A 12,105-nucleotide genomic window follows, 5' to 3' on the forward strand; every position below is an offset into this window, starting at 1 on the left:
TCCACGGTTTTAAGATGTTTATTGTCATGGTGGAAAGTAGATGAGAAAACATACTCTCATTTCTCAGGGCTGGCCTGAGGTTAAATCCCTTTTGCAGGGAGGAGGGTCTGGGGAGAAAAGCTTAATTGGCAAAGCCCTTCTGGCCTTTAGGTACCTCATTAAAATGGAGATCTGTCTTGAGACTGTGTGACTGTCCTCTACCTGTGGAGGGGCTGGGGTCTACGTGATTGAAAAACACAAATCCATAGAGGGCTGTGGCCTTGTGTCAGGAGCCTGGAGTCTAGGGGTGTGGCAAAATGCCTGCCGTCTTAGGGTCACCTGTGGTCACTCAGGGTCACCTGGGGCCCCTCAGGATCACCTGATGTCTCCTGGGCTTCTAGCCTGTGTTCAAGACAGAAAACAGGCTGCCTTTCAAGGTCCTACACAGGAATAGACCATAAGCCCCAGAAACAAGGTCATAAGACATCAGCTCTAAGTACAGACCATAAAAGCCAAAACAAGCTCATAAAACCTCCTCCCAAAGAACAGCCTGGGTATTACCACAAAAATGGGGAAGTGTCTTATCTCAGAATGGGCCATCTGTTCTGGTCTGTCCTACTTCATCACATGATTGAATGCTCATGACATAGATATGTGGACCTGATCACCCTAGCACCCACCAATGAAATTGTAGATTACCTAATCCTTCTAGAGAATTCCTCTGGTTCTCTATAAGGTCTGTGTGTCTTTGTCTGGGGTCGCCACTTTAAAGAATAGTTAACCCCTAAATGCTGGCTGTTTCTGCAGAATAAACGCTTTGTTTTTGATTACTATCTGAGTCTGGGGTCTGCCTTCAGCGATTTTTGGACCCTTACATCCAGAGTCCCTGATACCAACTTGTCTTAGTTTGGGTTTTATTGCTGTAAAGAGATACCATGACCAAGGCAACTCTTATAAACGAAAACATTTAATTGGGGCCAGCTGGCTTACAGTTTCAGTTCAGTCTATTATCATCATGGCAGGAAGCACGACAGTGTGCAGGCAGGCAGAGATGGTACTGGAGTTGCTGAGAGTTCTACATCTTGATCTACAGGCAGCAGGAGATTGTCACACTGGCCAGACTTGAGCATATACATGAGCCCTCAAAGACCCCCACTGACTCCACAGTGACACACTCTAACAAGGCCACACCTCCTACTAGTGCCACTTCCCATGGGCCAAGCATATTCAAACCACCATAGGTGTGCAAAACTTAAGTGAAAATTTTTCAAAAAATGTTTGATTTCTAATCAAGCAATTTTTGTTAAAGTATTAATGCGGTTCTGCATTTCACTTCAGCTGGGGTTTTGGGCTGCTGCTTGGGAGATGAAATGCAGGGGCACTAGGCTATGTTCCTCACTGCTATGGGGTGCTGGGCTTGCGGAATTCTCTGACACACTGCTCAGGGGAGGCAAAATGTCTCAGATGGGTGCTTCATTCCATGTTTCTTGGGGTGAGAAGTGGCTGGGAACCACAAGGAGTTGAGAATGGAAGCCAGTGGGCTGGCAATGAGCCCAGGGTCAGGGGACTCTGGCTTAGCTCAGGGTGTCAGGAGCATAGTCTCCTCACGGTGGTGGTTCTTGATCAGGAGGGTCCTTGCTTGTCCAAGCTGTCTGGGAAGGGAAGCTTACTGGCTAAACCCTCCTGCCGGCCCATCAAGATAGCTCATTAGCATGGAGAACTCTGGGCTCTATGCTTTGTGACCAGTTACCATGGTCCTCTAGGGGGGTGTCATGGTCTTGTATTTCAGGACAGGAACCAGGCATGAGAATTGCCAGAGTTCCTTAATCTGCTCGACCTTACCAGTTTTTCTGACTGGTGACACTGTTCTACCTGCCCCACATATTAAGAATCTGAACTAGATAGTGGTGGTGCACACCTTTAATCCCAGCATGTGGGAGGCAGATCTATGAGTTTGAGGTCAGCCTGGTCTACAGAGTGAGTTCTAGGATAACCAGAGCTATACAAGAGAAACCTTGTCTCGAGGGGAAAAAAAAAAAGACATGTAAGAGTTTTAAGAGTTTAAATACAGTATAATTGTTTTTTTTTTAACAGTATAATTTGCAAGGTTAAATGATACATGATTCGAATTAATTAAATTCAATTAATTTGCAATTTTAGTCCAGAGCATTACATTCACGCAGTGGTATGAAGCATTGATTTTTTTTTTTTAAATGTTCGTCTAAGAAATCAAGAGCATTTTGCTACAGTTGTTACCTACTGTTTGAATATATGATATTCTAACAGTTGAAGAGAGCCAAAGCCTAGGAAATTTAAACATCATTTGTGATATATATAAAACTTATACAAATATATGTATGTTAATATGTGCGTATTAGTGTTAGATATGTATGTATATTATGTCTAGTTTTGGCCTATTTTCAGATTTTACAACATTTTCAACTGTACAGATCTTGAGGATGGAAGGAGGCTATGGCAGCTTTAGTAGTCCAGATCTGACGATGAATCAGAGGGCTCCTTGTCCCAATCTGGGATATCAATTATGGTATCTTCAGGTAGCCTTGCTGAATAAAGTAAAGCCTGTGAAATAACTGTTTGTAGTTGGTCTTGATATTGGCTTTTCCAAGGCATGTCTTGCTCATCTGGCATGTCAATCATAACATCCTGTCCTGTGTCAAGAAGCTTATGCTGTTCTTCTGGAATGTCATTCAGAATATCTTCATATACAGTGGCTTCAGAAACTGGGCTCTGTGATCTGATCGTGTGCCCAAAGCCTTGGTACAGGCCCACTGGTGAGGGTGGCTTTGAAGAACCAGAAGCCCTGTCTTGAGATGACGAGGAGAACAAATTTGAATGTTCATTGTGGTCCGGATCCCCAGGAAAACAATTCTTTTTTGGATATCCTCGCACTGTCCTCCCTTTAAGACAATATAAACTTATTAACCAAAAGTTATTTTTACCATTTTAAACACATGATTCTAAAAATAGCTTCCCCTGACCCCTTTTATCTCCTTGAATCTGAAGAGCCTATATCATGGTACTACTTTAAATATGTTCTTATTTCTTTAACTATTGAATGGCCATGGCAGGAAAAATAAGAATTATCCACATATTTGGGTCAAGGAGAAATCTGTAAAGTGCAGGTCACACAAACATGAAGCAACAGAGTTCAATCCTCAGCACAGATAAAAAGCTAGGCATGGTTTTGTGTGTTGCTTGCAATAAGAGAAAGGGTGGTTTCTGGGGCTCTCTGGCCAATCCTCCTAGCTGAAATCTGTGAGCTCTAGGATAGTGAGAGGCTCTGCTCCAAACCCCAACCTGAACAGCTCCTGAGGAAGTACACCCGAGCTTCATCTCCGGTCCTTACATACACACTCAGGCTGTTACTTACCGACATGCCGTACTTGTTGAGAAATATCGTCTTTGAGGTCAGACACATCCCACATGGCGAGGAAGGAGTCAAAGCAGGAGCCTTTCTCCGCTTCGTGCACGTACGGTTTGTAGGAGAACGTGTAGTGATGGGCAATTGCCGCAAAGAACATCTCGATGCAGATTATGAAATCCTAGAGAGAAAAACCAGACATCTCTGCGCTTAAATCAAGGTTTCCAAACTACTAACTCTTAAAAAGCTATTTAGGGTGTCAACTTTTTTTTTAAGTTCCAGACTATATTAATTTTCAAAACATTTTTTCCCCATTTCTTCAAAACCTGACAAGCCAGGATTTACATTTCTTTTGGATTTCCTCAGTCAAGTTATTTCTTAATGCTACCCAAGGACTGAAAGGTACCATGCAGATATAAGTGGACCAGGAAGAAAATAACTAAGAGTATCTACAGCTCACTTCTCTAGGGTTCCTGCACTGTAGAGTCAGCTAATAGTCTTGCCCCACTGTTTGCATGTTGTTCAGGGGTAATACTGCATCAAATGGTTTAACAAACAATAAAATTCCCTGAGTTCAAAGACGGTACTTACGTACCTGTAGGCCTGTGGCCACAGCTTCTGCACTTTGCCATTCCCAGGTACGTCTTTCTGAAATAACTCCCACTTTAACCAACAAAGCAATAAGTGCTGCTTGCCTGTAAGTTAAGGAAAGGTCAATGTTATATCTGAACCCTAAAATGACCGACGGTTTTAAAAGTATGCAGCAGGGACACGCTGGGAGGTGGCTTGATGGGTAAAGCCCTTGCTGCAGGAGTTGGAGGACCTGAATGAGAATCCCAGCCCGGTAAGCCTGGCCCGGGGGGTGGGGGGTAAAGGGGGACAGCACACATCTGTAAAGCCATCAGTGCTCCTGATGGGAGCAGGGAGGTTGGAAGACTGCAGGTCAGCAAGCCTGAGGTATGCAGAGGAGCAATTCTAAAACCCTGTCGCAAAGGAAGGGCAAGGACCAATGCCCAAAGTTGTCCTCTGACCTCAACATGCACGGACAGCATGTACATGTCCTAATCACACAGTAAACACAACATATCCACCAAAAGATTAGGAAATATGCAACTAGAACCGGGTAAGGCCTCAGAGTGCACCCTAGGACTCCACACTATCCTGCCTTCAGACACACACCCAAAGCAGCTGTGTTTATAGTAAATATACTCCCTTGCCTTGTGGATTAAGTCTGTTAGCTTCATAAGATGAATTCCATTACACATTCTCACAGCTTCATCATTTGGTTTAAATATCCTTTTATTGCTTTGAAACCATGTACAAGTAATTAGATTCTAAGTTCTAACAGCTTGTAAGTAACGGCCTGATACTCAACTGTGTTTATACGTGTATTAATTACTAGGATTTTATCATTCATACATTCAGATATAGGACTTTTCTAGATAACCATGGTTGCTCTAGAACTTGCTATGCTGACCAATTTGGCCTCTCACTCAGAGATCTGGCCACCTCTACCTCCCAAGCGCTGAAATTAAAGGTGTATGCACCACCGCCTGGCCTAGGACTGGCTTTTAAGAGAGGTAGGTAATGCCATTTTACTTCACCTCCTGTATTAACACTTGTTGTGTTTGTAGTTTTTCCTGCATCATACTTACATTATCTTCAAATACTCTCCTAACAGTTTTATTTACGGGTATTTATGAAATAAGAACGTTTGTGAGAAAGCAATACTTACCAAAAGGAAACGAAGACAACCAACTTCACACAAAGAAACTTGCCAACTGGTTGTATAGGACTAAGCTCCTCCTTTAGGACTTTATAAAACAGCAGCAAGCAGTACATGGCAAACTAGAAACAAAAGCAACATTCCACATACTGCTGTAGGAAGACAGTCACAGAACTGCTGGAGCCCTAACCAGCGCCTGCTCTACAGAATGTTCAGGGCAGAATTTACTGCAAATTAGACAATGTTTTCAGATTAAACACAGGCTTCAGTGTCTGCTGCTGATGCACAGGAATGAGACGTCTCTAGAGATGTAACGTCTTCCCTGGAACTCAAGGAAAGCAAAAAACAGCACAGGAACGAAAGGTCCCCTCAGCCAGAAGAAAGCAAACACAGCAGTTAAGCCTTTAAACACAGAGCATCACACTTTTATAAAGATTTGGATCACTTTTATTACCAGTCTCTTGTATAACATTCACACAGCACACCCACACAGTTTATTTAATTTAATTAATTAATTTGGTTGGTTTTTCAAGACAGTGTCTCACTATATAACCTTGGATGTCCTGGAACTCACTCTGTAGACCAGGCTGGTCTCAAACGGACAGAACTCTGCCTGCCTCTGCCTCCTAAAGATGTCGTCACCACCATCGCCCGGCTCATGCAGATTATAAGTCAACACTAAGTAAGTACAGTGTCAGTAACATTCTGACCAGGAGATCTGTCTCATACAAACTCCTTGAGAGGAGTACATTAGTCATATTACCCAGACTCCTGCACTACAGCGTGGCTCAGTGGCTGAGTGCCCACCCAACATGCATGAGGGCCTGGGTTCTAGTTATCGTACTGCTGACAGAAAAAGTAATTGGGATTCTAAGCATGAAGCCATTTCTAGTACCTATGAACTGTTACCCTCATTCTGAGATGAAACTCAGAGCTGTGTGTGCTAGGCAAATACTCCACCAGAGATAGTCCACAAGTTATAAACTAATTTTCCAGTATCTGTTAGGAATTAAAATCAAACTTTGTTGCCCAATATCTTTTTCTTTTTTTTTCTTTTCTTTTCTTTTCTTTTTTTGGTTTTTCGAGACAGGGTTTCTCTGTGTAGCCCTGGCTGTCCTGGAACTCACACTGTAGACCAGGCTGGCCTCGAACTCAGAAATCTGCTTGCCTCTGCCTCCCAAGTGCTGGGATCAAAGGCGTGCGCCACCACCACCTGGCCCAATATCTTTTTCAATTAAAGTAGCTAACTTCTGTGTATGTTTCATAAGGTTTCCTTTTAGTAACTGTCTAAATGCCAATAGGAAGACCAAACTGTCCACCTACTTCAGAGTGTTTGTTTTAATGTCCTTTACATCCAAGGCAAAAATACTTCTATTTCTTTTTATACATTCCTAGGAAAGGGTCTATGGTCATGAAGATGACCATGAGGGAAGGCCCAGGAGACATGTCCCACTCATTTCCACTATAAACTCCTTTTTCTGGTGTTTTGAGACAGAGTTTCTCTGTGCAGCTCTGGCTGTCCTGGGACTCACTCTGCCTTGAGCTCACAGATATCTGCCTGCTTCTGACTCTCAAGTACTGGGACTAAAGGCATGTGCCACCACCGCCCATCAAATTTTCCATTTTTATTTAAACTCTATCCTATCATATGCCAATTAAGACTTTTTCCTCTTACTGAATAGGTCTCTACTAGGTTTTATTTAGAAGGCACACAATGTACACACTCACACAGCCATGCAATAATAACGAGCAACCAGCAGGTCTGTGTAAGTCACCAAATCATTCACAAACATAAACTATATGTTTATATTGTATAAAGGTACATATTAAAGCTGCCTCAGATTCTATGTACAAATTAAAAGAAAATTTCTCTAAAGAAATAGTGCCTTGGGAGGCAGAGGCAGGCGGATTTCTGAGTTCGAGGCCAGCCTGGTCTATAGAGTGAGTTCCAGGACAGGCAGGGCTACACAGAGAAACCCTGTCTCAAAAAACCAAAAAAAAAACAAAAAAACAAAAAAAATAGTGCCTGATAATATTTAGCTACAGAAACTAATTTAATACAATTAAGAAGATGATTATTGGGCTGGAGAGATGGCTCAGCGGTTAAGAGCACCGACTGCTCTGCCAGAGGTCCTGAGTTCAACTCCCAGTAACCACATGGTGGCTCACAACCATCTGTAATGGGATCTGATGCCCTGTTCTAGTGTATCTGAAGACAGCTACAGAACTCATATAAATAAAAAATAAATCTTTAAAAAAAAGATGATCATTTACTTACCAGTTGTGACAAATTGTTTAATATAACGAGGTAGGTCCAAGCATTTGAGAAACTGAAGTTCCCCTCATCGTACACGCCAAGCAATTCACACACTCTGAAAGGCGGCAAAAATCAGACAACTTTATGACTAACCGAGCAGACTCGTATCTTACGATATATCCTTTAGAGACTGAGGTTTTACTTATGAGTGTTCTCATGTATACCTGTGCTGGGTGTGCACGCAGTGCCCTGTGGCCTGAGAAGGGCATTGCATACTGGAGCGAAGATGGCTGTGAGCACAGGTGGCCCTAGGAACCACACCTCTGCAAGAGCTCTTAACCACGCCCACCCTCCAGTGTTGAGCGTGGATTTAAGGGACAGCAGCAGTGCTTAAACTTTCGAATCAGTTTTTTAGAAAGCCTATGGGTGACCACGTGATTTTGGTCAAAGATGGTTCAAAACCTGACTGATGGAGTAACATTTTTCTAGAAATGTATGACTATTCCTTTTAACCAAAAGAAATTACAAACTAAGAACCATTAAGCCAGAGAATAACTTCCTAATTCTGGAAAGCCTGACTGATAAACATGACTACAGCTCCCTTTCCCTGTAAATTATCTTGGATATAAATATTTAAAGGGCCAGATCCCCTCCCCTAAGGACATTTTACCACAAGTATTAACTTATACGCTCACCCTATTTCTAAGCAGCAAAGAAATAAAGCTTATTTCCATAAATGATTCTACCTCAGTGAGAGGATAAAGAGTTGAACTGTTTTCTTTTATTTTGTGAGTTGCAGAATGTAAGATCTAACAGAAAATCATATAAATGGACATTTTGGGATTTTTAGGGAACAAATTCCCAGGTGGTTTGATTAAGCCTCACATTTTGACATCAAACAGTTTTTGTGTGTGTTTAAAATCTGCTCGCCTCCGCCTCCTGAGCGCTAGGATTAAATGTGTGCAACAGTTAAAGTGGTAATAAACTTAACAGCACAGAAGATACATCTGTGTGACTAACCCAACCAAAGGAGCATATTCTCATATTCTCTCTCTCTCTCTCTCTCTCTCTCTCTCTCTCTCTCTCTCTCTCTCTCTTGGTTTTTCAAGACAGGGTTTCTCTGTGTAGCCCTGGCTGTCCTGGAACTCACCCTGTAGACCAGGCTGGCCTTGAACTCAGAAATCTACCTGCCTCTGCCTCCTAAGTGCTGGGATCAAAGGTGTGCGCCACCACTGCCCGGCCAACATGCTCTCAATGGGTATGAATCTTACAATTTTTTGCACTGTTCACCATAATGGAATCCAGCTCTTAAACACGTGGTTTTATAGCAGACCAGACTTTCACTGTTAATCAACTCTTTTTCTACTTGTTTTTCCCATATAAGAGCATAGGTTGTTAAAGACACAGCCCAGACCAGCCTTATACTCTCAATTCTCCTGCCTCTACCTTCCAAGTGCTACGATTATTTGCTATGAACTTGGTTTCTGTGGTGCTGGGGATTAAATACAGGGCTTTGTGCATACAAGGCAAACACTATTAATTGAGCCATATCCCCAGGCATCTAGTATGAAGACAAAAAAGAAAAAAACAGTAAAGGCAAGTCCTACTTACAATGCAGTGGCAGTGGTGATGAGCCGTACCACGGTGTACTGCAGCACTCCTAGCTTGCACCTAAAGAGCAGAATTCTGCAAAGGCAAGAGAACACGGTAGCTTAGCTACTTTTTGGCAGCAGGGTACTAATCCCTGTGACAAGTGACATCAACTGTATTGAATTCTGCCAACTTTATTCTAAAAGGTAGGAGGGTAAGAAGACGATGGCAACAAGGGAGCCTGAAGCCCATTTGAAATGATTTAATAACTTTGTCTCTGAAAGACACCCCCTCCCCCAGCTCCACTACAGTGCAACAGAACAAGATGGAAGGCATTGGGCCCTTAGTCTTTTCTCGCCTCCTACTCCTGCCAGGATCACCTTAAATCAACAGGCCCAAGTGATCCAAATTTGTGAGCCAAATACAGCCGATCATGGCAGGAACTCTGCCAGTGACAGAAGCTGCCTAACAAAGCTGCGGGAGCAAAACTGAGGCACCACTCAGCTGTGTCAACCGTGCACTCGTGCGTGTGCACTTACGTGTGCGATGCAGTTTCCTTGTGAATGGGTTTACAGAAAGTTAACGGGACAAGGGAGGCCACGCTGCGTGTGGACGGCACTATTCAGCTCTCTCTGCTTGACAGCAGATGTGCTGCTAGGTGCCTTTCTCACCATGATGAGTGCACCCTTCAACTGTGAACCAATACTAACCCTGGGATTCTTAAGTGGCTTCTGGCAGTTTTTGTCACAGCAGTGAGGTGAGTAACTCAAGCTCTTTGTGTAGAACATACAATCTTAACCTTTTACTTTAAGAACTGTGTTTTAAAAACTTTTAGTGGCCGGGCAGTGGTGGCGCACGCCTTTAATCCTAGCACTTGGGAGGCAGAGACAGGCGGATTTCTGAGTTCGAGGCCAGCCTGGTCTACAGAGTGAGTTCCAGGACAGCCAGTACTATACAGAGAAACCCTGTCTCGAAAAACCAAAAAGAAAAAAAAAAAAAAAAAAAAAAAACTTTTAGTGGCCCACACTTTTAATCCCAGCACTCAGGAGGAAAAGTAGGTGGATCACTGGGAGTTGGAAGCCAGCCTGGTCTACAGAGTGACTCCAGGACAGCTAATGTTACACTGCCTCGAAAATACAAAAAGAAAAACCAACCAACCAACCAACCAAAAAAAACCCACTTTTTAAAAAGAAACATTTTTAAAAGATTTATTTTATTTATATGAGTATATTGTAGCTGTCAGACACACTAGAAGAGGGCATCAGATCCCATAATAGATGGTTGTGAGCCACCATGTGGTTGCTGGGAGTTGAACTCAGGATCTCTGGAAGAGCAGCCAGTGAATGCTCTTAACCACTGAGCTATCTCCCAGACCCACTTTTTTTTTTTTTAAAGGCTTATTTAATTTGTGTATGAATGCTCTGCCCGCATGTGTGTGTGTCTGTGTGTGCATTCCAGACGTGTGCCCATTGGGTTCCCTGGAACTGGGGTTACGGATGGCTGGAATGGCTAAGGGTCACTACTCAGGTGCTGGTTACCTAACCTGGGTCCTTGCAAAAGCAACAAGTGCTCTTAAACCCAGAGCCATCCCTCCAGCCTTTTAGTAAGTGACACAGGCTTACTCACCTTCCTTTACTGTCACACAGGAATAGAACACAGCTTTTAATTGCTTTTGTTTCCTGTCATATATTGTCTTCCCACCTAATCAACTTCATTTAAGTAGCTAGCAGTAGATCACATACAAGAGCTGTAGGTGCCAATTCCCGAGTATAAAAAAAGATGATAAATAAATATCTTCTAAGGGTTTCTTCTGCATATACTGATAAACATTTCATTGAGTGAGCAGTGTAAAAATAAAAACAAAAAAACCTCCTAACACGTGCATTATAAAAAGGTATTTTGTTATCTCTCAAACTGTGCTACATGCTAAACAGGGTAAGGGCTCTGCCTGTTGTTTGTGCCCCGCTCACAGCAGTGTGGAACAGAGAGCCGACTGATATTTAACAACCCTGCTTCTGTAAAGCCAACCATACTTACTCTCCCATAGCCCATGGTGGACAGCAGCATAAGAGAGGAAGGTGGTTTTGCTGATCTTTAGCTTCTAGGTGTAGCATCAAGTTGGGAAATCGGATTGTCAAATAGTTGGTAAGGAATATCATAAAGTTATAAATGACATACGCTTCGTAACACTCCCTGCAGGTATCCACGTATATTGCAATTTTGGGGAATTTCAAAGCCAGCCACTGTGGAGAAGCAAGGATGTTAAAGAAGAGCAGTAGCCAAAATAGTATTTCCACTCAGTTCCACTCACAGACAGCCAGAAAATCGGGGTCTTGTCGTATGCTAGCAGTAAATTCTAAAGTAACACAGAAGAACTCATCTGGGGAGGAGGGCAGGAATACTGAGGACTAAACAACGCAAGGCTGCATTCCATTACTGAGCTACAGCCCAGGTCCTGCAAACATGCTTTAAAGTCCAATAAAGCATCTTTGATACAGTTAAACAAAAATATAAGCGTTTGGGGTAAATAATGAATGTAAAATGGAAAGTTAGTTGTGTTCTCAGAAATAATTTGAAATTGAGAAAAAGTATCATCACAGTAAATGCCACTGAAGACATTTATTTTTTTTTTCCTTTTTGGTGTTGTTTTGAAACAGGGTCTATGTACCATCGTTCTGAAACTCACAATATAGACCAGACTGGCCTCCAACTCAGAGTTCTCTGAGTGCTGGGCTTAAAGGCACGCACCACCACGTCTGGATGAAGACACTGTGTGCATATCTAACTGCCACAGTACTTGTATCTACTACGGAAAGTTTCCCAACCGCCTTCTCTTCTTCCTCCTCTTCCTCTTCTTTTGGTACAAATAAAAGAGTTAACTAAAAAGTGTGATAGCGAACTATCAGCATCCTTATCAGAACTGCAAGTATGGGTTCAGTCAACCCAGGAGCAGAAATATTCAAAACAACCCCCAACCCCACACAGACCAGACTGGCCTTGAACTCAGATTCTCTTACCTGTCCACAGCACTAGTATTCTACCAAGTGTCTTTCGTAAGTCACCTAGTGACGACTAAGAATAGGAGAGATGTGCCTACATCATATGCTGATGCCTGTGCCTATGTCCTATGCTGATGCCTGTACCTATGTCCTATGCTGATGCCTGTACCTA

The 12,105-nt window shown here is 42.8% G+C and overlaps 1 protein-coding gene across 2 annotated transcripts in view; it reads right to left on the reverse strand.

Moving 5' to 3' along the window:
• Nucleotides 1-2,030: 2,030 nt before the first annotated feature.
• The window catches only part of Tmem184c (transmembrane protein 184C), a 14,842-nt gene continuing 4,767 nt past the window's right edge, over nucleotides 2,031-12,105 (reverse strand). For both annotated transcript variants that reach the window (XM_028782805.1, XM_028782806.1), the window contains exons 5-11: nucleotides 10,972-11,177; nucleotides 8,956-9,030; nucleotides 7,366-7,459; nucleotides 5,097-5,209; nucleotides 3,957-4,056; nucleotides 3,371-3,542; nucleotides 2,031-2,897 (exon numbers count right to left, since the gene is read on the reverse strand). In XM_028782805.1, coding sequence (XP_028638638.1) covers nucleotides 2,461-2,897; nucleotides 3,371-3,542; nucleotides 3,957-4,056; nucleotides 5,097-5,209; nucleotides 7,366-7,459; nucleotides 8,956-9,030; nucleotides 10,972-11,177 — 1,197 coding nt within the window. In that variant the 3' untranslated portion in view covers nucleotides 2,031-2,460. The remainder of the gene's footprint in view (nucleotides 2,898-3,370; nucleotides 3,543-3,956; nucleotides 4,057-5,096; nucleotides 5,210-7,365; nucleotides 7,460-8,955; nucleotides 9,031-10,971; nucleotides 11,178-12,105) is intronic.

The sequence above is a fragment of the Grammomys surdaster genome, unplaced genomic scaffold (genome assembly GCF_004785775.1).
Source record: "Grammomys surdaster isolate TR1022 unplaced genomic scaffold, NIH_TR_1.0 883, whole genome shotgun sequence".
NCBI lineage: Eukaryota > Metazoa > Chordata > Mammalia > Rodentia > Muridae > Grammomys > Grammomys surdaster.